The 27,437-nt window shown below is 43.8% G+C and overlaps 1 protein-coding gene across 1 annotated transcript in view; it reads left to right on the top strand.

Moving 5' to 3' along the window:
• LOC311328285 (3'-5' RNA helicase YTHDC2-like) overlaps nucleotides 1-19,856 on the top strand; it is a gene marked incomplete at both ends in the record, with an annotated part of 40,590 nt that extends 20,734 nt beyond the window's left edge. The window contains 10 exons of the mRNA XM_084462273.1: nucleotides 15,047-15,147; nucleotides 15,343-15,622; nucleotides 15,803-16,057; nucleotides 16,152-16,227; nucleotides 16,653-16,763; nucleotides 16,858-17,100; nucleotides 17,216-17,387; nucleotides 17,582-17,730; nucleotides 17,978-18,055; nucleotides 19,765-19,856. Of these exons, the coding sequence (XP_084318399.1) occupies nucleotides 15,047-15,147; nucleotides 15,343-15,622; nucleotides 15,803-16,057; nucleotides 16,152-16,227; nucleotides 16,653-16,763; nucleotides 16,858-17,100; nucleotides 17,216-17,387; nucleotides 17,582-17,730; nucleotides 17,978-18,055; nucleotides 19,765-19,856 (1,557 nt within the window). The remainder of the gene's footprint in view (nucleotides 1-15,046; nucleotides 15,148-15,342; nucleotides 15,623-15,802; nucleotides 16,058-16,151; nucleotides 16,228-16,652; nucleotides 16,764-16,857; nucleotides 17,101-17,215; nucleotides 17,388-17,581; nucleotides 17,731-17,977; nucleotides 18,056-19,764) is intronic.
• Between the last annotated feature and the right edge of the window lie 7,581 nt (nucleotides 19,857-27,437).

Genomic DNA, 27,437 nt, shown 5'->3' with positions numbered 1-27,437 from the left:
AAAATGGCAGCTGTTTTTTTCAATCCACAAAATGGAACTGAGATTATAAGGACAATGTTGTTTTTTCTGAATCCGTCTGTTCTAATGTCAGCATTACACAAATTAAATAGCAGCAAAGTTGCAGGTCCAGATGCATTTGGTTTTAACCCCCAGGGTTGGTTCCCTCGTTCACCTTGTTATGTTACGTTAATGTTCGATGACGTAGTAGTGAACCTGCCTGAACGTTTTGTTTATGTGAAGTCAACACAGGACATGGCTTTTGTTCTATGAAATTGGGTGATTGCTTTTAGGAAAAGTTTGAAATGATGCAAAGAGACAAAATCTCTAAAACCAGGTACATTTTTTAATTAGGAGGGACAGTGTTAGAATCCAGTGTGTTGATTGACAGTTAACAGACTTCTATTGGCAGTTGGGATCAGCACCAACAACCCTGGTTTTATGTGTTGATGTTGATGACAGTATGTTTAAAGGTGTGTCCCTCAGACAGGAGTGCAGGAAGCCATAGCAACCATACGCTTGGAAGCAGGGGTTCATCTTTCTCTGTCCAGGACAGAAATGTTTACTTTACTCTTTACTCAGCTGAACTGATTTGTGAACCTTTTTGTAAGTTTATTTAAAGACATAATAGTTGTATTCCGTTTTTTGGATATTAAAGGGGGGTTAGGAGAATGTGAAGTTGTTAAGGAGAGTTAATATTTACAACAGACTAAGTCTGTTCTTTTGAGCCATTTTTATGGTTGTATTAATGCAGTAATAAATGCAGGTTGTTGCATCACACCCACGTTGTAGTGTTTGCTCAGTGCCTGTTTCAGACGGAAAGACGTGAAACACCTTAACAGTGCAAGAAAAGATTTATTTACTACATATTTACATTCTGCCCACCTGTCAGTGGGTTATACAATGCATATTTGAATTGAAGCATTATAAATGACAGTTCTGTCGATGTTACTGAGGGCGCCCTCTGCTGGAGGCGTGTAGCATCCGCAGCAGCAGGTCTGGGGCGGCGCTCTGCTCGCTGGCCGGCCGGCGGCTACTTTCCTTTTTTTTCCAATCTCGTTGTTTTGTCAATGTTCATATATCAAGAATCAGGTCACAAGAGTCCATGATTGAGGAGGGGCAGCATGGGGTCCTGGTGTGGTAACCTCTCTGCAGCAGGAGAGCAGTAGAAGAGACTGGCTGGTAGGCAGAAGCACAGTGGTGTTGTGGATCCTTTAACAGGGGGCTCTTGCAGGGGCCTTCTCTGCAGGGGGCTCTGGGGAAGGCTTGAGGATGCAGGCTGCCCTGATGGAGGTACACACTCTCTCTGTGTTCCACCTGGGCATCGACCTCTGGTCCGCTCTCATCAATGAACTCCACCTGCAGCAAGACACATTATTTCAGAGTGCATCCCAAGGACAACAACTAAGAACATACAAAAATGTGATGTTATAAAACACCATTTTCTATTTTGACACCATACCTTGAAACAACTTCTTGATCGCCTGAGGGCTGCAGGTACAGACTGGGACTTGTCCTGGGCTGGGGACAGTTCCACCTCGAATGGCAGTTGGGGTCAGGCTTGGCAGCCCCTCTCTGTGTTGAGGAGGGTGCCGGGACCCTTGGGGTCTGAGCCCCTCTTTCAAAGTCACCCTCTCTGCTGTGAGGTGGGATCCTCCGTCCGTCCCTCCCACCCTCCCAGCCTCTAACTCTCTCACTCTCTGTGAGGCTGGGGCAGCAGGCCAGGTGGTGAGGCCTGCTGCAACGGAGGATCCACCTACTTTGGTTGCATTGAGAATATAGTATTACATTTCTGATAAATTGTGATCTATTAAAATGTGCTCTGTTAAAGTATTACTGCTAAATTATGCTTTAATCTGAATACATTAATACTTTAATCTAATAATTTAGGTTCCACAAAGGTTTGCTTGAAAAATGTTGTCAAATATGTATTGCTTTATATAAGTTAACCTTATTTTTGTTGTAAAACTTCAGGATCACATACTGTGTAGACCAGATAAAGAAGCTCATATTGAAAATATTACTTTAAGGTTAGTCACAAGTCATTTGCACAAGTAAAGTTAGTCACAAATAATTTGCATCTTCATATGTAAAACTCAGCTTCTTCATGAGCTGTTGGAGGACATTACACAGTATACAGGGTTGTGGTAACTATAATAGGTTTTCATTACACCAGAATGGAGACAATGCTGTGGTTGAGAAATGAAAATGAGGTCCAGCAGTGTGTTCTTCTCTGTGGTTGCAGCAGTGATGAGTTGTGCATATCCCCTGGACTGAAACAGCTCATGTATTGGCTTACGTGCGTTGGAAAATACATTCTCGTTGAAATCGCCACAGACAAGGATGGGGTGACAATCCATGATCTCCAATGAGTCCAAAAGGCTTCCCAGGTTAGACAGGAATGATCTCACACTGTAGTCTGGAGGTCTGTATACGGCTGCAATCAATGCGCTCACTGGGGCCTCAACCTTAAAAGCCAAAAACTCAAGGTCAGTTACGTTATCTATGTACCGCTTTTCACACACTCTAATGTGGTTTTTAACATAAACAGCAACTCCACCACCACCTATGTTGTTTATTTGTGGAAAATTGGTGTAGGACAGGTGTCTATTGCGTTTGAACATGTTGTAGCCCTCTAAATGGAGACTCTGTGCAACCAAGGAGCCTTGTAGGTGGGTTTCTGTGAGACACAAAACATCTGCAAGACACAGTTCATGGTGGCTCTTGATGTCACTGACATGAGATGGCAATCCTTCTGTGTTATGGTGAATGATGGTCAGAGTGTCATGTCTGTTTAATGTTTGTTTGATGTGAAGAAGAGGCATCATGTCGTCCAAGCTGACTTATCTCATGGTCTCTAGGGCTGCAGTGATTTCTCGGTTGGCATATATTTTTCTCTCATCCATATCCAGGATGTGCAGTCCACTGAGAGAGGTCACTCTGCTGACAGCTACATAGGCCATGCCAGGTTCAAAAATGTGTTTAAGCGAGACTACAGCTGATGTCCTTGTCATACCTTGAACCTTATGTATTGTACAAGCAAAGGCAAGCTTTATAGGGAACTGTCTGCGTACCACTCCTTTCTGTTTCAGATTATCCTCTGCTCTCTCAATGTACACTAGATTGTTGGGTCCTCCTGGTACTCTGTTACAGTAATTCCTTCCAGCCGTTTCATCATCCATTTTGAGCCCAAGCATAGTGACGTGTGCAAAACCATTTTGTTCGGAGGTTACTACCCTGAATAGTGTAGCGAACGATCCATTCACCAATCCCTGAGACACATCTATGTTTCTGGTGAGCATCACACGAGCACCCTCAGCAACGTTGAGTGTATCTGGTAAATCATCTTTGCCTCCTTTAAATGGTTTGACTTGTCGTGCCATTCTGCCGGTGTGTGGGTCCTTTTTATAGTCATCTGCATCAATGATGGTGATATGAGAATGGAGCACAGCCAATGTTGCAGAGTTGTGCGAATCAACTTGTTTATTAGTTGCAAAAATGTGCAGGACGTCAGTTGGACAAAGTGCTGGTTCGGTGATGGTCTGTGACAGTAAAGCTCTGTCTGCTTCAGACAACGCATGTGACTTGTCTTTCACGCGGATGCGGTTCAGCATTTCTGCAAAGGCGACATCATCCTTCTGACGCATAATCTCAGTGAGAGTTATCATCTGAAAGTGTTCCTGCCAGAGGTCAAGCTCACGTGGGTCATATACACAGAGGGTCTTGGACTGTCTCACAGGTGGTAGCTGATAAAAGTCTCCAACAGCTATGACTGACATACCTCCAAAGGGACTCTGGCTGCCTTTGATCTGCTTGAGTCTGACATCCACATAGGCAAAAAGGGGCTTTGACACCATGGACACTTCATCAATGACAAGGATTTCAGCATTTAAAAGTTCACATCTGACTTCATCCAATTTGTTACCAAGTCCTTGAAATGGAGGTTTTAGGCTTCGCGGCAGCTTGAGGAGAGAGTGCAGTGTTGTACCTGATATATTAAAGGCTGCAGTTCCGGTGAAAGCAGTCAACAGGACAGTGGGGTTTGATATGTCAGCCTCCTCAGCACGTCTCGGCAGCTTGCACAGTATCTTAGATGCCTCTGAATAGATGCACTTGATGAGATGTGACTTTCCTGTTCCAGCACCACCATTTATGTAATAAAAAAACGGCTCTGGATTTAGGCAACAGACGCGCTTTATGCACCAGTCTCTAACTGCATAGAATACACATGCTTGTTTCTGATTGAGATTCTGATACATGTGGCGTAACAGTGTGGGGTCTATTGCAGGGGGCTCTCTGATGGCTCTGACTTCTGTTGCTGCAGCAGCCTGATTACTGTACTCTGGGACATTCTCTTGTACATGTTCATGATCTGGCTCTCTTGCCTCCAGTTCTTCAATACACTCCAACCTCACTGCTTCGGATTCTGGCGCCAGATTACACCATTCATCAATCGCGCCTCTGTTCTGTTCAAACTCCTCCATTGCATTCTCAATTTCTTCACTGTTTTTCTCATATTTGTCTCTGTTTCGTTTGACAACGTGTGGGACATACTCTCCATAGTTAGAACCTGGTAGTTGAACCCAGCCACCATTGTAGAATGACTCATACGTGGGTAAAGACGGTCTTTTCAGTTCCTGGTCTGATCGGTGAGGAATGTACAGTTTCAGTAATGTGCCATAATACTTCTCGGGATATTTCTCCTGTGATGTGCGATAATATCTGATGATAGCGGGCTTGTCTGTGTTTCTCCTTTGAACAAATCCCATGTCATTCAGCAGGGGCAAAACATTTTTACCTTTTGTCTGTCGGCCATAGACAATTCTGCAAGTAGAGGCAAAATCAGCCAAGCACATCTCCTCAAACTCTGGTGTTTCAGGTCTGGCTTTGTATTTGTCTGTCAAAGACGTCGCCCACACATTGTCACTTTCTGATGTTGTGCTCTCTAGGTATGCCATGGGGCGACTCATTCTCAGTGGGTTGTCATCTGTTGGTATGAATATGACACCGCGCGAGCACTTCTTCATGTTAATTCCACATGCACGAGTCACACACTCCTGAGCACTGACCTCTCTCTTTTTGGAATAAGCCTGCATAATCTCCCTCATTTCATCACATTCATTTGCATACTCCCGGGTTCCTGAGTTCAGAATCAGTGTTTTAAGATACTCACTTACAGCGTTCTCACTTTTGCATATATATGTGCAAATGTAATGTATTAAACTGAAATAATTGAGTACAAACTGCACGTCAATGTTAGCGTCCCAAGCATCGAGTAGATAGGGGTTGTATCCATTTACCCAGCAGTCTTTTGGGTCACGTTTCAGTACCAGTACGCTGGATTTGTTCATCATCTGCAGGTATCCCTCATAATCACAGAGTGTTAAGTTACATTGAGCCAGTAGCTGCTCTAAACTCAGGGAGGCGGCGGCAGGTTGATTCAAAAGCAGGTTCAGTGGTCTAAGCTTGTCCCTTGCTGTTTCCAGTTCAAGCGGATCATCTCCAGGTCTTGTTATCATTGTCTCTTTGGAGGGTGGTTTGGGAAATCCAAAACGGCATCCAGAGCCTAGACTTTTGAAACATGTCCTTGTGTGGTTTTTGCTGTGTATTTGCACTTCTGTTACTTTCTTATACAGTTCAGGTTGTGTATGTGGATCGGGTAGCTGGGCTGTGATGTATTTGGACACAAAATTACATACAGTCTGATCATCATCTTGCTCAAACACAGGTGCACCTTCTACCCATATGAGACAGTGTATGTGCGGGCTTCCTCTGTGTTGAAACTCCACTCTGTAAAAGTAGTCAACAACTTTGCCAAGGGGCTGCGCAGGAGACAAGATTAAATCTCTGTATAAGGCCTCAACACGTTTATCAAACATGCGCATTGTTGTCACAGGATTGCTTCTCAGTATGTCACACTTTGTGGACCAGTCAAGCTCCTCAAAATTAACCTCCTCACCCTGCTGAGTTTTTATTGCCTCAATCACCTCAGGCCAACGCATTTCTGCTGCTGAAAATGTACAAAAGAATGTAGGACTTCCCAACTGTCTGATCATGATCAAAAAGATCTTTGGTTGTTTTTTCCCAGTAGGCTGGTGTCCCTCTCAGAGGCTGCATGAATCTGACTGCATCTTTATTTCTCACCAGTCTCTCAATCTCACGTCGGTCTTGTAACATTCCAGAAGTTATTTTGCGTCCATCTCTGGTGAAAGGTTTTCCTTTACGTAACTGTATTGTCATGCTGGAAGTGGCCAAATGTATTTCAGTCACAAACTGTGCAAAGAACAAATAGTTTGTATCTCTGGCAAACCGATTGTCGACACCGAAAAGCCTTGTTTTGAAATAACTACTAGGTGTTAATCTAATGGGTCTCTTTTCATCCAGTGTGTTTTGACCAGTGGGAAACTGAACAGGGAAAGACATGGCTTCCAGCTTAGGCGTTCTGAAAAAGCTGACTGGAGTATTCCTTTCTGCAGGGGCAACAGAGTAGATTCCTTCACTAAAACATAATATCTCCTCTGAAACATCACGTGGCTGAAGGCATGATTCTAGAGCAAGACCTCCATTAGGCATGTCACCCTCCTGTTCTGGATCATCTCTCTGCTCCTGAGGTTGACCGTCATCACTAGGCAGCACGTCATTGTTTTGTTGCTCATTTTCAGGATCCTTTTCTGCCTCACGCAGTGCATTGCTCTCACACCTGTCAATTTCCATCAAAGCAGCTTCATCATAATCATCATCATCGTCATTGTCATCATCATCATCATCAGGAAGTGTTGGGTCACATAACTCAGCCTCATCTCTGATAGTAACATCCTCATACTGTGGGTGAATGTGTTTGAGTTTATGCAGCGCCTGCACTAGCTTAGACCAGGTAACAGTCTGGAACAGCTGATGACCTCTGTAACACAACCGTCTCTTCAGTTTTACTCTCATGACTTGAGACTCACTTCTCAGTCTGGGCAGAGCATTGACTGTCTCCTGTACCTCCGATGGGACACAAACAACGTTACCGCGGATTGCTCTCTGTCGGCCTTTGGGAAGAGGAATAATTTTTGCAAATGTAATGCATTTGGCTATGAGATGTCTCTCCAGTATGTTGAGATCAGACAGTTCAGGAGGGATGTCGGCGAGCTCTAACTTGTTTGCCACAGCGAGGGTTGGCATGGTTCCATTCTTTAGATGATTATGGCAGGTGTAACAAATCCACTCTCTCCTTCTCTCATCAGGCACCTTGCACTGTTGTTCATTCCTGCAGTCATCATGACACACATGGACATAATTTCCTGTCAGGCATGCTGCAACCACGGCTGGATTTTTGATGTAATATGACCTTGTGCAGGGTCGTACCTGGTTTGGAAATGATGCCTTATGACAGACAGTGCACACGTAAGTGGGGCCGGCCTTTATTTTTGATCTGAAAAGAGATATGGCCTCTTTGATCACAGGGTTGTCACTCTCACGTGTTTGTCCACAGTTTATCCATCTGTATTTCCTTCTTATTTTCGCTGCACATTTCATGTTGCTCCTAAATGCAAGGTTGTTCTTATACTTGTCTCGCATTCGCTGTCTCATTAGTTGTCTGTGTCTCACCCTGAATGCTTGGTCATGTACATAACGCTGAGTGATATAAGATCGCCGCATCTGCCTAAAATCAACATGGTCTCTGTATTTGTTGTTAAGGTGCTCTTTTATTCTCTGGCTAAAATCAACATGGTCTCTGTATTTGTTCTTAAGGTGCTCTTTTATTCTCTGGCTAAAATCAACATGGTCTCTGTATTTGTTGTTAAGGTGCTCTTTTATTCTCTGGCTAAAATCAACATGGTCTCTGTATTTGTTGTTAAGAAGCCGTTTTCGTTTCTGTCTGAAATCAAAATTTTCTTTATAACGTGCTGCTATATTATTTATTTTCTTTTTTCGTAATTCTGAATTGATACGATAGCGGTTGGTAACGTACTCTCTCTTTCGTTGTCTGAGTTCTTCATTACAATATTTCCTGCTTGAGTTAATTTTTTTCTTTGCTTTATATGTTTCATTTGAAGCATACTTTGCCCTTTCATTCCTTTTTTGATTCTCCTTTCTTTGTGATGCCTTTTCAGTGAGCAATAGTCTCCTGTTAAATTTTCTTCTTTGCTGTTTAGTATATTTTGACAGTTTACGGGAGGTGTCATATAAGACATTATCACTGACAAGAGTATGTATCAGTGGAGCAGATGAGTTTGATTTGTGTCTCACAGAAGTGATGTTACTGGACATTCCCTGTAATATGTTATCAGAGACATCAGTGTTTATCCTTGCTGCAGTTGAGTTTGACTCACTTTGTGGAGCATCATGTGATGTGACAGAATTCAAGCTTGATGGCTCTGGTTCAGTTTCCATATCAGTGGATAGTACTTCACGTACATCAATGACAACAGTGTTTACCTTTGGAGCACTCAGGCTTGACTCATTTCGAAGAGCATCATTCACATTGTAAAACTCCACAGGCTTCAACTCATAGTTAGAGGAGGACTGTGTGCCCAAAATCCTGTGATACTTTATGAGCCTGTCAATCATATCACTGAGATGTGTGAATGTCAGCATGACAGCAGTAGGCCTACCACTAGTGCGTGAACCCGGGAGGGGGGGCAAACCATCAGCTGTTCTAGAGTGTGGGTCAAAGAAGCCATATCTGCCTGTCCTGGTTCTGAATACAGCAATACATAACCCTGTCATCAACAGCAACGCATACTGCACATCTGATAACAAGCAGCTCAATCCTGCCTCTAGGTCCAGAAAGCCATCTACAGCTCCGGGTAGCGGATCTCCTAATGTGCCATATCTGGAAAGGTGTTGCATGTTCACATGGTGTGTAAACCTGCGTGCTGGGGCTTTATGGGGTAGCTCGTCAGTAGTCAAAAAGATGTGCTGAGGAAACCTTTTCCTGGCGTGTTGATACATAACGTCACCCTTATCCAAAACGAGGTTGAGGTCTGCTGTGGTGATGTTTTCATTCTCATGAAGGAATGCAAGGAAAGTTAGTGCATTACATGTACACTGTGTATTTCTGAATGGGCCGTATCTAGGAGAATCCTGGCTGCGGGATGCACAGACACGTTTCACAGAAGGCTGATCTCCCAGGTTTACAGAGTCTGCATGGGAAGGTCCTGCTACACATGGATATGTTACAGTGTCTGCGTACAATACCTGTGGTTGACATGGCACATCACTTTGACTGTAGTTTACCTGGTAATCATGAGATGGCCCTGGTACACACGGATCATCACTGTGTAGTCCTCTCTTTACAATGTCTGCATAAGATACCTGTGGTACCCACGATGCATCACGTTGACCTCCCTGTGTTACACTCTGAGCACGAGACGCTGCAGACACCTTGACCTCTCCAGGGCTCTGAGGACCAGCACATTCTTCCTGTTCAGTTGTAGTTGCACGGTGAATCTCAGTCGACCCTTGCCAGCGCTGTCTTAGAACGTGGGACTTCTTACCTTTCTTTGGCATTATTGTACTCCAAATCCACAAATCTCCTAAATATGAAATATTGCCTCAATATACCTTGATATTCAGTCAGCTGCACACTAGTCTTAAGTATTTTTTCAAACCAATCCAAAGATTTATTTACTTTTCAATTCAAAGACCTAGGCTGCGTTCCGAATCGCCTACTACCCTACTATATAGTATGCCAAAACAGAAAGTAGTATGTCCCAATACATAGTATGCCACATGCAGTATGGCAAAAATGCCAGGATGTGATACTACATCCGGTCGTATTTTGCAGTATGCACGCCAGCAGTCTTCTCTGCCTATTCTGACCCACAATCCTGTGCGCAGCGGAAATTACGTCACGTGCGAGTCGCGCTGGAGGCTTTATTATGAATCCTGCGGCGCGCAGACAGATGTGCAAGCGGCAGCGGCAGCGCATTCAAGTGTAAGTCCAGTAACGTCACTACATATTTGTAGCGACTCGTGTCGTGTGTATAATTGAAACATTAAAAGATACTATTGCTGCACGAAGCTAAGTGGATAAATGAGCGCCAATGTAAACCTATAACCTCAGCCAGTGGCCTAGTGGTATCTATAGTGGTAGCTACTAGCGTAACTTACTTCTGTAACATCAACTAGCCAGCTAGTTAGCTAGCTAGCTATGTGGTGCACTGAAGTTAACAACGTTACCTCTCACTCTTCTCATCATTTGTCAAATTTGCCAAAAAGCAGAATGCAAGCCAAGTCAGTATAGCTAGCTATGTAAGGTATGACATACCAATTCAGCTCACCAGAAAATAGTTTGCTGTTAATGCACGAGCCTATCCAGGACGTCAGTTAGCTAACGTTAACTAGGTAGTTGAAGTACTAGTCAGTCAACTGCTTTGTCTCACTGGAAAACATCATTAATTTGCTAGGGATTAATAGGGACAGATGAACATACTGAGCAACTCATCCAGTGGAGGATGGAGAAGGAGGAGCTGTTCACTGGGAAGAGAAATGCAGCAATAAAGAGGTTTGAGTGAGTAACACTTGACCCTATTTTACAAAATGTGATGAAAGGAGCATTTGTCATTGCTGGGCATGTTCCTTGTCCCCTTAGGATGTTTGTGGTTGAGCTTGGCTTGGAGGGGAAGGTGACACCAGCCACCATAAAAAAGAAATGGGAGAACCTCAAACTAAAATAGAAAGTCAGTCACCAGTGTTGTGTGTATGCCTTTGATTAGCCATTTACTATGCTTTAGTGTCATTAACTAATCCTGTCATCTAATTTGCAGGATTTGAAGTGTCCTAAAACAGGGGTCAGCACAGAGGGAGGGGAGGCAACAGCAGCCTCCTGGAAATGGTATGGGGTGATGGATGCTGCATTGGGCAGTAAGCCATCTATCACCCCACTATTGCTAATTTCATCAGCAAGCCAGGAGGCTGTTGAAGTCTCAACTCCCTCTGTGTCTGATCCCATTCCTGTGGAGGACGAGTGTCCTGCTGTACCACCACGAAAGAGAAGGAGGGAGGGAGGTCAGTCCAGTAGCCAGGTACTGGACTACCTTAGAGAGACGGAAAAGAGAGAGGCAAGACAGCAGGCACTAGAGGGGCAAAGGTATGAGGAGGCCAGGGGGAGAGAGGAGGCAGCCAGGGCTAGGGAGGAAGAGAGGTACCAGGAGAGCAGGAGGAGAGAGGAGAGAAGAGGAGGCCAGGAGGAGAGAGGAGGTGGCCAGAACAAGGTATGACAAATACAAGATGGTGTGGACTACTCCAGTCTCCCTCAGTATAACAAGATTGTGCTGTATTTTTACTCTTTTTTAAATCTTTAGTGTCTTTTACTTAATTACTTCTATTTTTTACTGTACTATGCACTTTTGGGAGCTAGCAATTGCATTCCAGTGCATATTATACCTGTATGATGTGCACCTGACTAATAAAACTTACAAGGGAGGAGAGAAGAGACGAGGAGGCCAGGAGGAGAGAGGATGAGTCTCGGTCAAGAGAGGAGAGGCGGGAGGACCGCTTTTTGGCACTACTGGAGGCACTCGCCAAGAAATGATCATTTAGCTTTGTTTGTTTTGTTTGTCTTGTGTTGCAGCATGTTTAATTTTATTAGCTTCATTTGTTTGCTTAAAATGCCTCATTAAATGTTTCGACCAACTAACCTGTGCTTTCTTAGAGCTCAATCAGTCAAATATACTGTATCCTGAGTGTTGAATAATTGTTGACTGACGGGTAGCTTGGCCTCCACTGGACTTGAAATGGTCTTTCAAAGCATCCACACTTTTTCCTTCAAAGTTACAGGTGAAACTGGGACAAAGTGATGTGTGGATTACACAGTACACAATACACAAGTCATGATTGATCATTAGATGTAGTTATGATTGATCATTGGATTTATACATCACACGTGTTAAACAAAACATAATGCATAATGGTAGCTTGGGAAAATGAGGGTGACAATACAAAATGAAGAACAAATTAACAGGCATCAAGCTTGGTTTTGGTGAAGAAACAATGAGGTGTGATGCTGTGTATCCTAATGTTGGATCGTGTAATCGTGTTCTTGGAGAGCTGGAACAGTCAAGTGGTGCAGACACTGCTGCAGCCAGGAGATCATCAAAGTAGAGCTGCAGGATGGGTGCATTGGGGTTCAACTGGCAATATGTTGTAGGGTGGACATCCTATGAATATGAGTATGGTGATTGAAGTGAAATGAATGGGAAATAAAAAGTTAACTTAATTGCATGAATGGATTATTTCCAGTTTGAGATACAAGGACACTACATTACAACTGCAATGATCTGATTATATACTGTCACATATCAAAGTTAGTAAAATGTAGGTTCAGTCAACTAAGTTACACAACAGAATTGGCAATAATGTTTACACTGACGTTACTAAGTTAAATGAGGCTGCTTCACATGCAGACAGGACATAGAATGACAATGACTGAAATGCATTATGTAATTTTACTGACGTGGATAAATACCTTGATCAGGTTAAAAGGTACAATTCAGTTCAAACTACATACATTGCAAAGGAACAACAGGAGAGCTCTTGTCCTCCGACGGTATTGGCGTCTCTGGCGTTCTCGTGCATCTGCAAGGGATTTACTGCGCCAACCATCTCGAATCTTGCGCGTCTCTGCGGACAGCTGTGGGCGAATGTCGCTTTATGGACTGCGACGGATGTGGTCAGCTTTCAGGGCGCAATGTTATGACAGAGTAGTATGTCCCAATTGGATGCCTACTGCTTGCAAAGTACGTACTTTCTGAGGGCAGCTGTAGTAGGTACTAGTAGTAAGTAGTAGAAGTATGCGATTCGGAACGCAGCCCTAGACTGTTGGAGCTACTCAAATAGATGAACTGTATTCAAAGACTTTTGAATTTGATCAGCTAGACTCCTTAACAGAACAGCAGCGAAATGAAATGTTTTATGTAATCACTGTACAAATCAAGAGCAAATACTGAAATACTGTATCAAGAGTGTTTGATCCAAAGTTTTGTTAAAGTCCCAGTTAACCAAAATCCGAGATTTGCTTGAAAACACATTCTATGTGTTAGTGATGCATTGCTGATAACATGTAAAAATGGGATGAACCATGTGTAGTACTGAATTGTGAAGTTAGACCAGTTTTGTGTTTTTGATCAGTTTTGATTTCCGGATTTTCTGGGCGGGCTTAAAACGGGTACCGGATGACGTAGAGCGGCGTTCTTAGCATATCCCCGCCCTAACACTATATAAAGCTAGAACGGATTTGAATCTCCGGTTTTCCTGCTCAATCTTGAGTCTAGAATTAGCTAGTTTTAACCAACAGTCTAGAATTAGCTAGTTTTTCTTAGTTAGCAATGCCTATGCATAAATCTAAACGAAAATGCATCCTTCCTGGATGCCAGCAGGAATGGGATGATAAGGTCTCCTTCTTTCAACTCCCGAGTAAAGCTGAAATGAGAAGCAAATGGTTAGCATTTTTGAAGAGCCATGGTGTTACAGAGGAGTCTGTCACCACTAGCGCCCGCCTCTGCAGCAAACATTTCACAAACGAAAGCTTCTGCAATTATAATATGAGGCTTTTGGGTTTCACGGACTCACGACGACTGGTCCTGGTGAATTCGGCGGAGCCAACCATCTCTCTCACCGGCCTCCATTCTCCTCCTGTCAACCATCTCCCTCCCCGGCCTCCATCTCCTCCTGTCGCATCAACCTTTGGTGCCGACAACGCTGTAAGTTGCCTTGTGTGCTTATAGCTAATTAACGTTATAACGTTAGGTAACGTAAGCAATAGGAAAATACACTGCTACGTTAATCTACAAAATATGTGTGATGACATTTATGTGGTAATGTCAGCTATGATGAATTATATGTAATCTTAGGAGGAATTATAGCTAACCTATGTAGCTTGTTGCAGATGGGAGTGTGTATATAACCTTAGTCTAGCTAACAGCTAGCAGCACCGACCAGGCGACCACCCACCAAATAACGTTACGGATGATATATTATGACTAGAAGCGTTAACTATACAGAAACTGCCTGCCATATTTGTGGCACCTGATGTGCGTATGGGTTCACCGGTAATGGTGACAGTATATTTGTCCAGCGGGAGACCGGGAGGCGGGAGCGAGGGGGTAGACCAGGTAGACCAGCTGCAGCTGGAGAAAGACGCACCCTCTCCCAGTGAAGCGGTGCTCGGCGGCTACTGGCTGAACATTCCAGTTCTGTTGGATATGAGAGGGAAAGTTGAAGCCGAGTGCTCGTTATTCTCACACATAACATTGCCAACGAGAGTGGATGAGTCTGTCCCGATTATCAACTCCGGTAGTGTACGCTTCTTCGCGCTATCAGCGCTGTTCAAGCCAGTGACTAAAAGGTACATTTTAAACAACTTTTTCCATTGATCCCAAGGGACGACAGGATCGCCTGGGAGGGATAGGAATGGGTCCGGAGGTGGCAGGGAGAAAATAGGGACAGACTCATACATTCCTCGTTGCCTGTTTTTGTATTTTGCATCTAAGGGCAGTAACACTGGCGCGTTGGTATAGAGTAGCTACAGTTTTACCTGTGTTGTTTGTCAGGAGGTAGGTTAGGAGGAAGCATCTGTGCGTTTGACTCATTAGATAAGTGTTATTTCAACTCCTCTCTGTTTTCACAAAGCTGTGCGTTCCTACCACAAAAGAGACGGCGTGCCAGTGTGACAATATGCAGACCAGAGAAGTCGGATGTCAGACTGACCTCTTTGTGAGGAAAAGGACAGTGTCCACACAACTGTCTAAAGGAACACTGACAAAATGCCAGAGAAAGAATACAGGTTTGCACAAGTTTGCTTTTTTGAATTTCTGTGATGTTGACAGGTTTGGGTTTTGGTTTCTAGGATTTTGATTACACATACACAAACAAACTCTATCACTATAATTTTTTTGAAATTTATTTACCAGGTTCTCAAGCTACGGTAGCTACGAGGAGTGTTGCTGTCGGTGCCACATCCCTTAGTCCGCTGTGCTCTTCAACTCCACTCAAGCGAAAAGGAGTGCCACCGGATATGGATATCCCACCATCAAAACGCCCTCATTTGGAATCTTTTCAGGAATCTGAAATCAGTTCCAATTATCCAGCTACAGATCCTGATCCTGATGACTCCACCTACCTCCCCAGCATGTCAGGATTAGATGACACCACCAGTGAACAGTAAGATAATGTTGCTTATTATAGGTATAGGTTTTTGTTAATCATGCAGTGGATAGATGGATAGAATAGAATAACCTTTTTTGTTTTAATGCATTTACGTGCTGATGTGTGAATTATCCAGTATGTCATGTTATGAGTGTGATAAAATATATGATAATATATATTTTTAATGCCTGTGGTTTTATTTGTCAACAGAGCACCATCGAAGACACCACAGAGCATGTGGAAGCTCCTGGTGTTTGAGGAGTGCCTGCTGGAGCTTTTTAAAATCTGCCCCACCTGCTCCAGAGTCTGTGAGATAGACACCTTTGTTAAGGGAACATTCATGGCTGTTACCCAGAGGTGCCCCCATCAGAGCTGCAACTACATTCGGAAATGGAACAGCCAACCACTTCTGGGTAGCTCTCCAGCTGGCAATCTGAACCTGTCTGCTGCCGTGTACTACACTGGCTCATCATTCATCCAGACCAACAAGGTTTGTAAGACATCTCACTGTTTTGACATTTTGTTTGTAGCGCAAGCATCCCACGGTGCTACAGTGAGATGTAGTACTTGCTATTGTACCGTCTACCCCAGGATGGAGAGATTAGGAAGCCAATGTCTTTCCGTAACACTATGAAGAATGTTAGACATAATTTCAGATTTTCCATTTCAGATGCTCAAAGCAATGCATGTGAGGACATTCAGCAAGGTGACACACAAAAAACATGTGTCCAAATACATTCTGCCCTCCGTGCTGCATAAGTGGCGAGTACACCAGAGCGAGCTGCTGGAGGCAATGAAACACAGGGGGTCTGTTTCACTTGGTGGTGATATGAGGGCTGACAGTCCAGGCCATTGTGCAAAGTATGGCTCCTACTCCATGATGGATCTAGAGACCAACAAGATAGTAGATGTCCAGCTTGTCCAGGTAAATATGACCAGATAGTAACTATTTCTGGCATTATCCTCCTTGTTTATGTTTATGTGAGTATACTGTATGTGTGTCTGTTAATTATCCACAGAGTAATGAAGTGGGCAGCAGTGTTCTGATGGAGAAGGAAGGGCTTATCCGGAGTCTGGACTTCCTGGAAACTGCAGGTGATGTGAAATGTAACCATTCTGTAATATTCTCACAGCTCAGCTCTGAGGCCTTGCCTCCCGGCCCTCGGACTCTCTCTCTAAACAAGTGTATCTCATATTGATGTCTGTGCTCTACCCTTTGTGTCTCTGTATGGCAGCAATTCTCATATGTTTGTATTGCTTCTAGGTACTGCATTTGTAACACGCTCCCCATCCAGTTGTTACACTGGCCCGGAGCGCCATTCACACACCAATGGCGGCAGCTGCCATGCAAGGCGCTTGCCTGCTCATTGGGAGCAATTTGTACATTGTCATTTCTGTGTGTACTACAGCCACACAAATCAGGTCTTTTGAATATTAATTTGTGTCCCTCCATATACTGTGTTTTAGCTCTGTTAAAAGTTGTACCTCTAAATCAGTCATCTTTTATTTACAACATTTAGGTGTTGAAATCGCTTCCATGGTGACAGACCGACACACCCAGGTACAAAAGTTCATCAGAGAACAGAAACCAGGCATTCAACATTACTACGATGTGTGGCATTTATGTAAAGGTAAGATAATTTGGAAAATTAATTGTATTACTTGCAGCACATCTGTACACACTGTAGAAGAAAAATCCATAACATATTTTAAAACTGTTCTCAGCACTCAACAAGAAGGTGGAAGCCCTCACAAAGGAGAAGGACTGCCACAAGGTGAAGTTGTGGCAGAAAAGTATAAAGAATCACCTCTACTGGTCAGCAGCAGGCTCAACCAGTGGAGAGGAAATTGTGGCTAAGTGGACATCTCTCCTCCAGCACATCCAGAATGTCCACATCCACGAAAATCCTCTCTTCCCCAAGTGTGTGCACCCCCCTTCCACTGACCAACACAAGTGGCTGAAGCCTGGTATGCCTTCTATAGCATTTATGTTATTTAAAAGGGATCCTGTAATATACAGTACTCTCAGCTGCTATGCACCCATCATTTATTTATATATTAGTTATTATATTTCCCCCTCCAGGAACAAAGCCTGTCCACAAACTGGAAAAGGTGCTGATGAACAACCGAGTTCTGAAAGACGTGGGGAAGCTGAGCCCCCTCTATCAGACATCAGCCTTGGAGGGGTTCCACAGTCTCATTCTCCGCTTTGCACCAAAGAACGTGGCCTTCTCCTACCTAGGGATGCGTTGCAGGTAAAACGTACAGAAATTATTTTGTCAATATGGTGTAGTAAAAAGGCTTCAGAGTGCTACCATTTCACTTGCATATAGGGATGGGAATTGACAGTTGAGTGTTAGTACGTAAAGCTTCCTGTTACTGGTGACACCAATGTAAAATGTTAGCTTGTAGCCCTTTACTACCTTGGTGTAAACTACTCTCATTTCAGGCTTTACCTGGCCGCATTGCATTTTAATGAAAATGCTGGCCGGACCCAAGCACAAACCGCAGCAGGGGAACTGCAGTTCCGCCTGAAATTTCCAAAGGCCAAGAGAGGGGAACATACTGTGTGCATGGTCAAGACAGAATATACAACTGGTTAGTAAATTCATAATTGTATGAAGTAATTTTTCATCTGCTAATTAATATCTTTCCAAACACATTTTCCTCGCTGTCAACATTTTGGTGGTTCTGGACTGAAAAGGTGTAGAACTATGTCCATTTATAATATCATAAACACAGCATTTGTAATTGCAGTTACTTTCTATACCGGTTTGTCAACAGTTGAGACCATATGGTTTACTCAAACAATATGCTCTGTGATGTGCTCTCTCCTGTGTTTTAGAATATGTCACTGAGCTTATGGACCTGCTCTTCAACAAGGTCATCCATGACCCTGCACCCTTCGCGTCTGAGCTGGAAAGTTTGGATGTTCCTGATTTCATGTGCTCGCAGTATGAACGACCAGAGAAGGCAGATGCAATTGCTTGCAAACTGTCCAGATTCACCTCACAAACATGTAAGCCACCATCTCTAGTGTTCTGTTGTTGCCCTTTCAGTAAATGTAATTCGGGTAACTAAACATTATACAATGTTTTCCCCATTACTAACTGCCTTATCTCGTTTGTCTCCCTCCCAAGGAAGCCCAGTGTCTCCACGGCCTCAGCCCCTTTCAGTGTCTCCACGGCCTCAGCTCCTCCAGTGTCTCCACGGCCTCAGCTCCTCCACTCCTCCAGTGTCTCCACGGCCTCAGCTCCTCCAGTGTCTCCACGGCCTCAACTCTTCCAGTGTCTCCACGGCCTCAGCTCTTCCAGTGTCTCCACGGCCTCAGCTCCTCCAGTGTCTCCACGGCCTCAGCTCCTCCAGTGTCTCCACGGCCTCAGCTCCTCAGCTCCTCCAGTGTCTCCACGGCCTCAGCTCCTCCACTCCTCCAGTGTCTCCACGGCCTCAGCTCCTCCAGTGTCTCCACGGCCTCAACTCTTCCAGTGTCTCCACGGCCTCAGCTCTTCCAGTGTCTCCACGGCCTCAGCTCTTCCAGTGTCTCCACGGCCTCAGCTCTTCCAGTGTCTCCACGGCCTCAGCTCCTCCAGTGTCTCCACGGCCTCAGCTCCTCAGCTCCTCCAGTGTCTCCACGGCCTCAGCTCCTCCAGTGTCTCCACGGCCTCAACTCTTCCAGTGTCTCCACGGCCTCAGCTCCTCCAGTGTCTCCACGGCCTCAGCTCCTCCAGTGTCTCCACGGCCTCAGCTCCTCCAGTGTCTCCACGGCCTCAGCTCCTCCAGTGTCTCCACGGCCTCAGCTCCTCCAGTGTCTCCACGGCCTCAGCTCCTCCAGTGTCTCCACCCTATCTTTGGACCCCTGAACCCCGCGAGTCACCCCGAACCTTGTGACCGCTCTGAACTCTGAACCTCAAACATACCTCCCCATGCAACCGTCACCTCCTCCCCCGAACACCCCGTGTTAGACCTTGGACACTTTAGTTAGGTGCACACACATCTTAAACAACACCCCACACATCCATTTCTTTGCACCCCACCAGTTATCTCCACACACAATCCTGACATTATGCACTACAACTGTACAACTATGTACAGTACACATTACAACCATAGCCCCACCAACCTCCAAAGTAAGTTGTGACACTGACACATACAAATAAGTCATTACTCAAAGACTGTCCTACACCTCAGTGAAATTTATTATAACTAAAAAATATAACAGAAAAAATAAATAATAATAATTCAGATGGAAGGTCTGAAGCCTGTGTACTCCCCATCTTCATCTGGGTACTCCTGGTGAATGCGGAGCACAACACAGGAAGGCAACACAACCCGGTTGCGCTTTCCCACATATCCCCAGCACCAGGAAACAAAACGCCTGTAGGCCAGATAGCGAGCACGCCTGTAATGACAAAAACAATGTTATATGTTTATGTATGCAGGGTTTTCCCTCTCATTATACTTATGCTCTGTGCCTAAGAGTTTTGGAGGATTTTGTGCAGAGCAGTCACAACTCTGCTGAGTCTTATACTGTATTTACTGTCCTCCATTTTGGTCTTGTCTTACATAATTGTACCCCAGTCACTTCCATCTCTCCCTAATCTTGTCTGTGTGTCTGTTTATTTTCCTTCCCAGACCCAGTCGTTCCTGCCTTGCCTTCTGGAATCTTCCCTGCACCTGCAGTGCACACCTACACAGCACCCAAGACCTCGAAGGGGGATTTGTAAAATATAATAATAATAATCTAACATTAGTTTTGAAGGTGTCATGTGTCTCTATAGGAGTGTTCCCCTAGTTGACTTCCTACAACCGGTTTGACATTAGTCATTAGGACTGACCGCCCTGCCTGCCCTCAGCAGTCATCGCAATTGTCTCGGCAATCTTTTAGGAAACAGATTTCACCAGTGAAATCAGGGTGATATATACAGCTAGTCTTTCAGTCACAAATCGTCGTTACGTGACGTGAAAAGGTAGAAGAAGCCCCAAATATGTGTAAACTTGCTTGAAAACCACTGGTTTAGGTCTTCTCCCTGCCGGATTTGTGATTCTTTTATCATGTCACCTGTCTGCCAATTTGCATTATTTTTCTGTCAATTTATCTGCTGTCAACTCAACTGTACTAATGCCTCAATAAATGCCTCAATAATGCAAGGGTTTTTTCTTCAGCCAAAGTACTCTGTATGCTGGTGTTGGCATTTGGATGCCAGACTCTGACTTTCTCCATGACAGTGACTTGGTTCTCCTCCTTACCAGGTTTTTAAAACACAGGTGTATCGGTTGATAAACAAATGTAATATCTACAGATTCAATATAATTAGCCTATATAGTCGATGTCTGTGCTAACTTACGCAGCTCTTTCCTTCAGCTGTAATGGCCCATGATCTGCCTGGTATGCATTGAGAGCCTGCTGGAGGGAGTAGGGGTTAAGGCATACAGGCTCCAGGCCTGGATGGAGAGTCATGCAGCATGGCTCTTCTGGGAGCTCTCCACATCTATTCTGAACCTGTTGGGAGTTATACAGGGTTTTAGTGCTAGAGATCTGGTATTCTACTGATTTGGCATTCATCATTTTAATGATAATTGTGGAAGATACATTTATTGTTCTTTACATACAGCATTAAGCTCTTTACAGCACACATTCTCCACCTCTGTGGGCATTGCCCTGCATTCTCCACAGGTGCACCTGTACTTGTAGAATTTTATAATGAGTGAATTAGTCTGAATAAATATAGTCAACCATTTCAATACTCAATTCTGTATTATGAATGAACAAGCATGCAGTCAAGTTGCAATGACGTTCAGCAATCTACACATCAAGCAGTCAGAAAGCCTCCAGGTAAATACGTGGTACTAGTGAAACTGACTAGCTAATGTTAGCTACATTTACTTTAGCTACTGTTGTCAAATTCATATTCATGCTATTTTGATCTATGAGTATTGACAAAACAACTATATGATACAATTAGAAAATGCATTTTAATAAGTTATTTCTTGATAGTTTTGATGTATTTGGCTAACTGTGCTATGCTGTAGGCTAACGTTAGCTACGTATAGGCTATTGCTAGCTTGCAAACCGGTAAATGGGAGACAAAATAAGTAACATTACCACTCTTCTGCAGGCATTAGGGCACGGGGATTATCGGGCAGGTCCGAGTCCTCCGTGCCTCCTGGTCCTTCAGGCTCGGGTGGCTCAAACATGTATGGCTGAACAAGTAGAATTGAACTGCTAGGCCTGTTAGTAGCCATTTGTAATAACGGTACTATTTGACAGGTTCTTCCCTCCACACCCCCTCCCCACGCAATTGGGTGTGGCTTCGGTGCCTTCAGCAGACACGCCCCCACAGTCTCAGACCAGAGAATGCTGCTGATTTTTAACCGATTTTGAAGCCTTATTTTATATACTTAGCGACATTTTTAATCACTCAGATTTGGCTGGGTGGTTAATGACATGTTTTCCTGTGGTGTGTGAAGCTCATAAAAAAAAATTGAACTTGGTTAACCTGGACTTTAACAATGTCACAGATCACTTAACAATGTCAACTCTAATGAAAGCAATTCAGTTCCCTCAATTTAATATCAAGTATGATATTGAAATTAAATAGCCTGCTATACAATTTTAACTAGGTCTGACAAAAGAAACTTACACAACGATTTGTATTCTAGTACCACCTGTTTATCATTCACAGGATAGAGGAAAGAGACTAAATGGACTTTTATAAATCTATGGCTATTCAGATGAAAAATCAATTAGCCTATATTTATTCTCTCTTTGCTTCAGTATAGAACAGGGGACAGACAGAGGCTTGTAAAGGAAAATGCTTGTAATTAGAAATGCTTTCAAAACAAGGTATAGAACAGGGGCAAGACAGAGAGGCTTGTAAAGGGAAATGCTTGTAATTAGAAATGCTTTTAAAACAAGGGCTGGTAAGAGAGTTCTCAAAAGTGGGTTCTCAAAATTGGATTCGTAAAATTGGGTTCATAAAATTGGGTTCATAAAATTGGGTTCTCAAAATGGATTCGTAAAATTGGGTTTGCTTGTTAAGAAAAAGCTTTGACAAAAGCTGTTTTTGTGGTTGCAGTAGCAACAGTGCAGTGACCGCGGCAGACACCTGTAAGACAAGAACAAAAAACAAAAAGGGGTGTTAAAATGTCCTAATTCAGAAGTATGACATTTAGATTAGTTCCCCAAGATGAAACTGAATAAAGAGGCTTCAAGTTAAGACTGATGAATTTTTACATGTTCTACCAAAGTGAAATAACACTTTAGGCCTGCACTATACACTATATGGACAAAAGTATTGGGACACCTACACATTGCACCTAGAAGGCTTTTATGACATCCCATTCTAAATACATAGGCATTAATATGGAGTCCCCCCCCACACACACAGACTTTGCAGCTACAGCTTCCACTCTTTTCCATGCTTTTTATAAGATTTCAGAGTGTGTCTGTGGGAATTTTTGCCCATTCATCCAAAAGAGCATTTGTGAGGTCAGAAACTGATGTTGAACGAGATGGCCTAGCTCGCAATATCCGTTCTAGTTCATGGGGTTGAGGTCAGGGCTCTGTGTGGGCCAGTCAAGTTCTTCCACACCAACCTCACACAACCATGCCTCCTGTAGTCAAGTGTGTGTGTGTATGTGTATGTGTGTGTGCACATATGTATGGGGGCTGTACTTAGGGTTTGTTTTTTAAGGGTCTGGGGAGGTTGGGATGTGGGTATAGGGATGAGGGAAATCTCTGCTATATAACTTTTTTGTATTCCTTCTATGTATGTTACTCTCCTACTGTATACTATTTGCCCCACTATTTTAAGACTGTATATGTATTTGCCCAGTGACTGCCCGTGGAAATTAGCTGTTTTAGCTATAACCTTGTACAGTGCATCTCTCCCTATTCTATAGGGTAAATGTCTACTGTACCTTGTCCCTGTCTTAAAAATAAATAAAAGTCAATCAATCAATCAATCCTTTATGGACCTTGCTTTGTGCACTGGGGCACAGCCATGCTGGAACAGAAAAGAGCCTTCCCCAAACTGTTCCCACAATGTTGGAAGTTGAATTGTCCAAAATGTATTGGTAAGCTGAAGCATTAACATTTCCCTTCACTGGAACTAAGGGACCTAGGGCAACCTCAGAAAAACAACCCCAGACCATTATCTTATCAATGATTAAGAGGTGTGCCTTTGGGCATTAAGTGTATTACTGTCATGAAAAAAGTAATTGCTTCTATAGGCAGCTTAAGCACAGAGTTGGGCTGAATGAACAAGTTAAAAACCTGTGATGCACTGGACAGTGAGTACCGCTTAATTTATAAAAGGCTATAAAGTCTAATTACTATAGCAGAAAATGTAAACAACACAAATATTAAATAGTGCCCCAATATACACTGTCACAGCTCCATGCATGAGTGTCCTGCCAGAACTCACTCCCATGTCTCAGGCTTCTCACTTGCATTTGTTTTGAGGACAAACTATATCAGAGTGAAATATAATAATCCCTTTACAGTCAACATCAAATAGATTTAGGATTATGGCAACATAAAGCAAAGGGTTAATCTCACCTCTTTGCTTCGAAACACCTTTCAGGAAGTCAAATCTATGAAAATATAAAACAAAAGCATTGAGAAACACATTAAATATTAAATAGGACCAATTGCATTCCCAATAAGCACGTCACGTCAGTGAGCATTAAGACCATCCTTTATACCTACATCAAACATTTGGAATTACATGGTAAATTCGCCATTTAGGATAGCGGCTATTTGCAGTAGGCTATTCCATAAACAAGCTGAGAACGTCTTCCCTACTAACACAGTACGTAAAACTGACGGGACACATTGGTGTAATTGTGGTAACTTTGCGACGTCACCAGCAGCGGACCTAGCTGACACCTAGCTGACACTTGCCTTTTCAGTCGCAAAATAACCAAAATAGCCGTCCTCAAGTACACTGTAAGGGAACGTAGCCGCCACTGCTGCTTAAATCCGTAACTACGATGTAATTAAATAACGTGACAATGTGGTTACATCACAGTCCCAATCTGACTTTATTGGAAATGTGTCACAGTGGGTCAGAACATTTGTAAATTACTTAGGTTTTAAAATCAATTTTGAAGTCATACAGTTACAGAATTGTAATAATGAGGAGAAATCCTGCATGTCTGTTTTGTGTGTAATTTCTCATTTACAGTTAATATTAACACTAAAGATTTGCAGTCTAGGCCTAATAAAAATAATGATAAAAAATATGCCTATGAATAAAGTCCTAATTTTGCAACCTAAATGTGAGCAATGAACGCTGAGCAGTGAACGTAGAATGCAAAGCATTGGGCTACTTTCTTAGGTGACACGAAGAACTAGACAAACAAGTTACACACTCTGTGCCAGTAGGTGGCGGTATGCACATCCGCCACTAAACCCAGCGAAGAAGAAGAAGAACGAGAACGGGTTAAACTTCCGGTCCGTTCTGAACAAAAGCGATTGAGAAAGACACGCTGTCTTTGTCTCCGCGACAACACAGATCATGTAAGTATCTCAATTTCAATGTATACATACTATGTATTTTGGTATCGTCCCAGATAAAGCACCAACGTTATGTGCAAGCTACCCTTTTGTAATGATTATCTATATGCAGATGCTCTCTTTCCAATGTTAGCTAACTAGCTAGCCAGCTAACGTGATTAGCCTTTTTCGGGCATGGTGGAGTCTAGCAGGCTCGCGCGAGCTCCTGCACGTTCATACTGTTTCATCGCTTGGAATGAAATGCGATAATTAGCTTACTCATTGATTTCGCATTAACCCACGACACCGTTAGTATGTGTTTGTTTTTAGGCATTCATTTTTCCGAAGTTAACGTTAACAATACTAGAAGCCCCAACAACGGAGCTAGGCTAGCTAGCAGGATTTGTTATAGCAGCCATCTTGGCTCATTTGGTTACAGCAGTCATCTTGGTGGATTTCATTTTACTCTTAACTGTTGAAATGGTTGCTCATTCTGTCAAACGGGTAAAGAATTGTGTACTACGTTTTCACTCACATACAAATCCAAATTTTGCATAATAGGTACTCATGATGTGGACTACTAATAGAGGCGCTAAGACGGGGACAGGCGTGGCCAGGGGCAGTCCTGGGACAGCACCACAGGCTCTGTGAGTCTTGTTCAGTTGAATGCCCTCATGAGTATTAACAGAAGAGCACCATATACATATGCACACACACACTCTAACATGTCGCTCTCTCCTCAGCTCAGCCCAATGGTCTCTGATGGTTCTGTCTGGCCAGCCCTTAGGTGGAGAAACACCTGATCATCAATATAGGCAGGCACACGTAAGTACAAATGCACATACGTTTCCATAGACGGGATAAACAAATGGGAATATTGATATTGAGTTAATGTTAGCGGTAGACATGTGAGATTCATAAGACGCATCACTGACGCCAGTGACGCCACAATATCAGGGAAATTGAGCAATTGCTTCCCTGTAGTGCAAACTTGCAAGATTCGCTCAGTTATTAACCCTTCTTGCCTTTTTTGTTGTTGGTTTTCTCTCTCCTCCTTCCTCTCTGTGCAGTTCTCCTGTGTGCTGAGCCGCTATCCCATGTATTGCCACTGATGACAGGGTAGAGCTCAGCCCCATGCAGAAGTGAGTGATGAGGAGAGGGAAGATCATTTTCCCGTTTTTTTTCCCTCCAGTTTTAGGAACCGTCTCAAGAATGTGTTCCCCACTTTTATGCCTTTAAATCAGGGTTGGAGTATTCCAGGTGTGTGGCCATGGCCATGAACACCAGTAGAGGAGGGAACCAAGTGTCTCATTCTCTCTCCACAGTTGTGTGGTTGTAACCCCCCACTAGCTACATATTCATTCAATCTTTATTTAACCTCGTGAATCAATTGAGAGTAAGCTCTCATTTACAATGATGTATAATCACTCTATATTTGAACTTGTACTACAGGTGAGATAATCCTTTTTAATGGTCTCTCTCATTCGCTCTCCTAGCTGTGATGTTAGAGTTGTGCAAGACTTGGGTGTTCTCCTGCTCTGAGTGCCCATTCTCCTATACCTCCCAGATCTACCTCCACAAGCACATCAAGAGGAGCCATGACAACCTCTGTCTGCTGAGGAACACACAGAGCATTATGAAGTAGCCAGTGCCTTGGCGAAGGTGTTTGAGCAGCAGTCATCAATGGATTAACTCCCAAGACACAAGGAAGAGACAGCGAAATACACGCTATGACTCCAGTGACGAAGGTAATATAATAAAGTGCATTCAACAGTCCCAAAAGAGTACTACTTGAGTTGACTAATCTGAGCTAATTTACCTCTACTATATGTTCCAGTGCCCAGGCAGCCGGTCGGCAGAACTCAGACCAGACCAGCTATGCCAGGTGCCAGAGCCGGAAGGCCTGCTCTGCCAGTTATCAATGCAGGTATCCATGCATGTTTGTGTTGGTGAAATGTCTATGCATATTTGCACACTTACAGTTAACTCAGGACTTTTGGAAGACTCATGTACTCAGTTCACTAATTCGCTCATCTCACATCTCACTACTCGGCAGTAGATGTTCATCGCCCGGGTCCTTTGAGCCAAGGCGCTGTGAGCCCAGGCCCTTCAGACGTCCAGGCACGAGCAGCATGCATCAGCGATTAGCTACCCGGCTAGACCAGGTCAGGGTCTGACATGTCTCATGTCGAGTTGATTCTTCCCCTTATGCCAGAATCACTACGCCGCCAGCACCATAGTTTCCTGCTCATCCCTTTATCCTCAGGTTTTCAGGTAGTTCTCTGATGCCATCGCCTGTGAGACCAACAGCTCCAGCAGTGTTGCCATCAAGCTCTGCAGATGCTGGTATGCTGAATTTTGTGCTACTACTTCATGCTGCATGTAGGGATATACTTTGAGCTGAATATCCATTATGGGACCGTACAATTACTTATAGCCACATCTGTGTTTAATATCCAGACTTCCAGAGGATGATGTGTCAGCAGTTCTCCAGCGTCATGCAGAGTTTGAGGGAGGGTTATGGCCTGTAAGCCAAGCACCACTGTGACGGAGGTGTCTGCCCAGCTGCAGGAGATGCTGAAACATGCCCCTGCTCGATTCAAAAAGGTATGTGATGTCAGGCAGTTAATTTTCTCGTATCCAGTGACATGGCACGCTTCCAATGAACGTATGCGACTTGCTTTTACAGCCATTTCATTATGTCCTTAGGCATCTGCTCCAGCCCAGCTGACCTCCCCAGCCCAGCCCCTGACCACAGCTCCAGCCCTGACCACAGTGGAGTATTCAGATGAGGATGACCTCTTCT

The sequence above is a fragment of the Borostomias antarcticus genome (assembly GCF_949987555.1).
Source record: "Borostomias antarcticus genome assembly, contig: scaffold_65, whole genome shotgun sequence".
Taxonomy (NCBI): domain Eukaryota; kingdom Metazoa; phylum Chordata; class Actinopteri; order Stomiiformes; family Stomiidae; genus Borostomias; species Borostomias antarcticus.
This window is presented reverse-complemented; position numbering and strand designations above follow the sequence as displayed.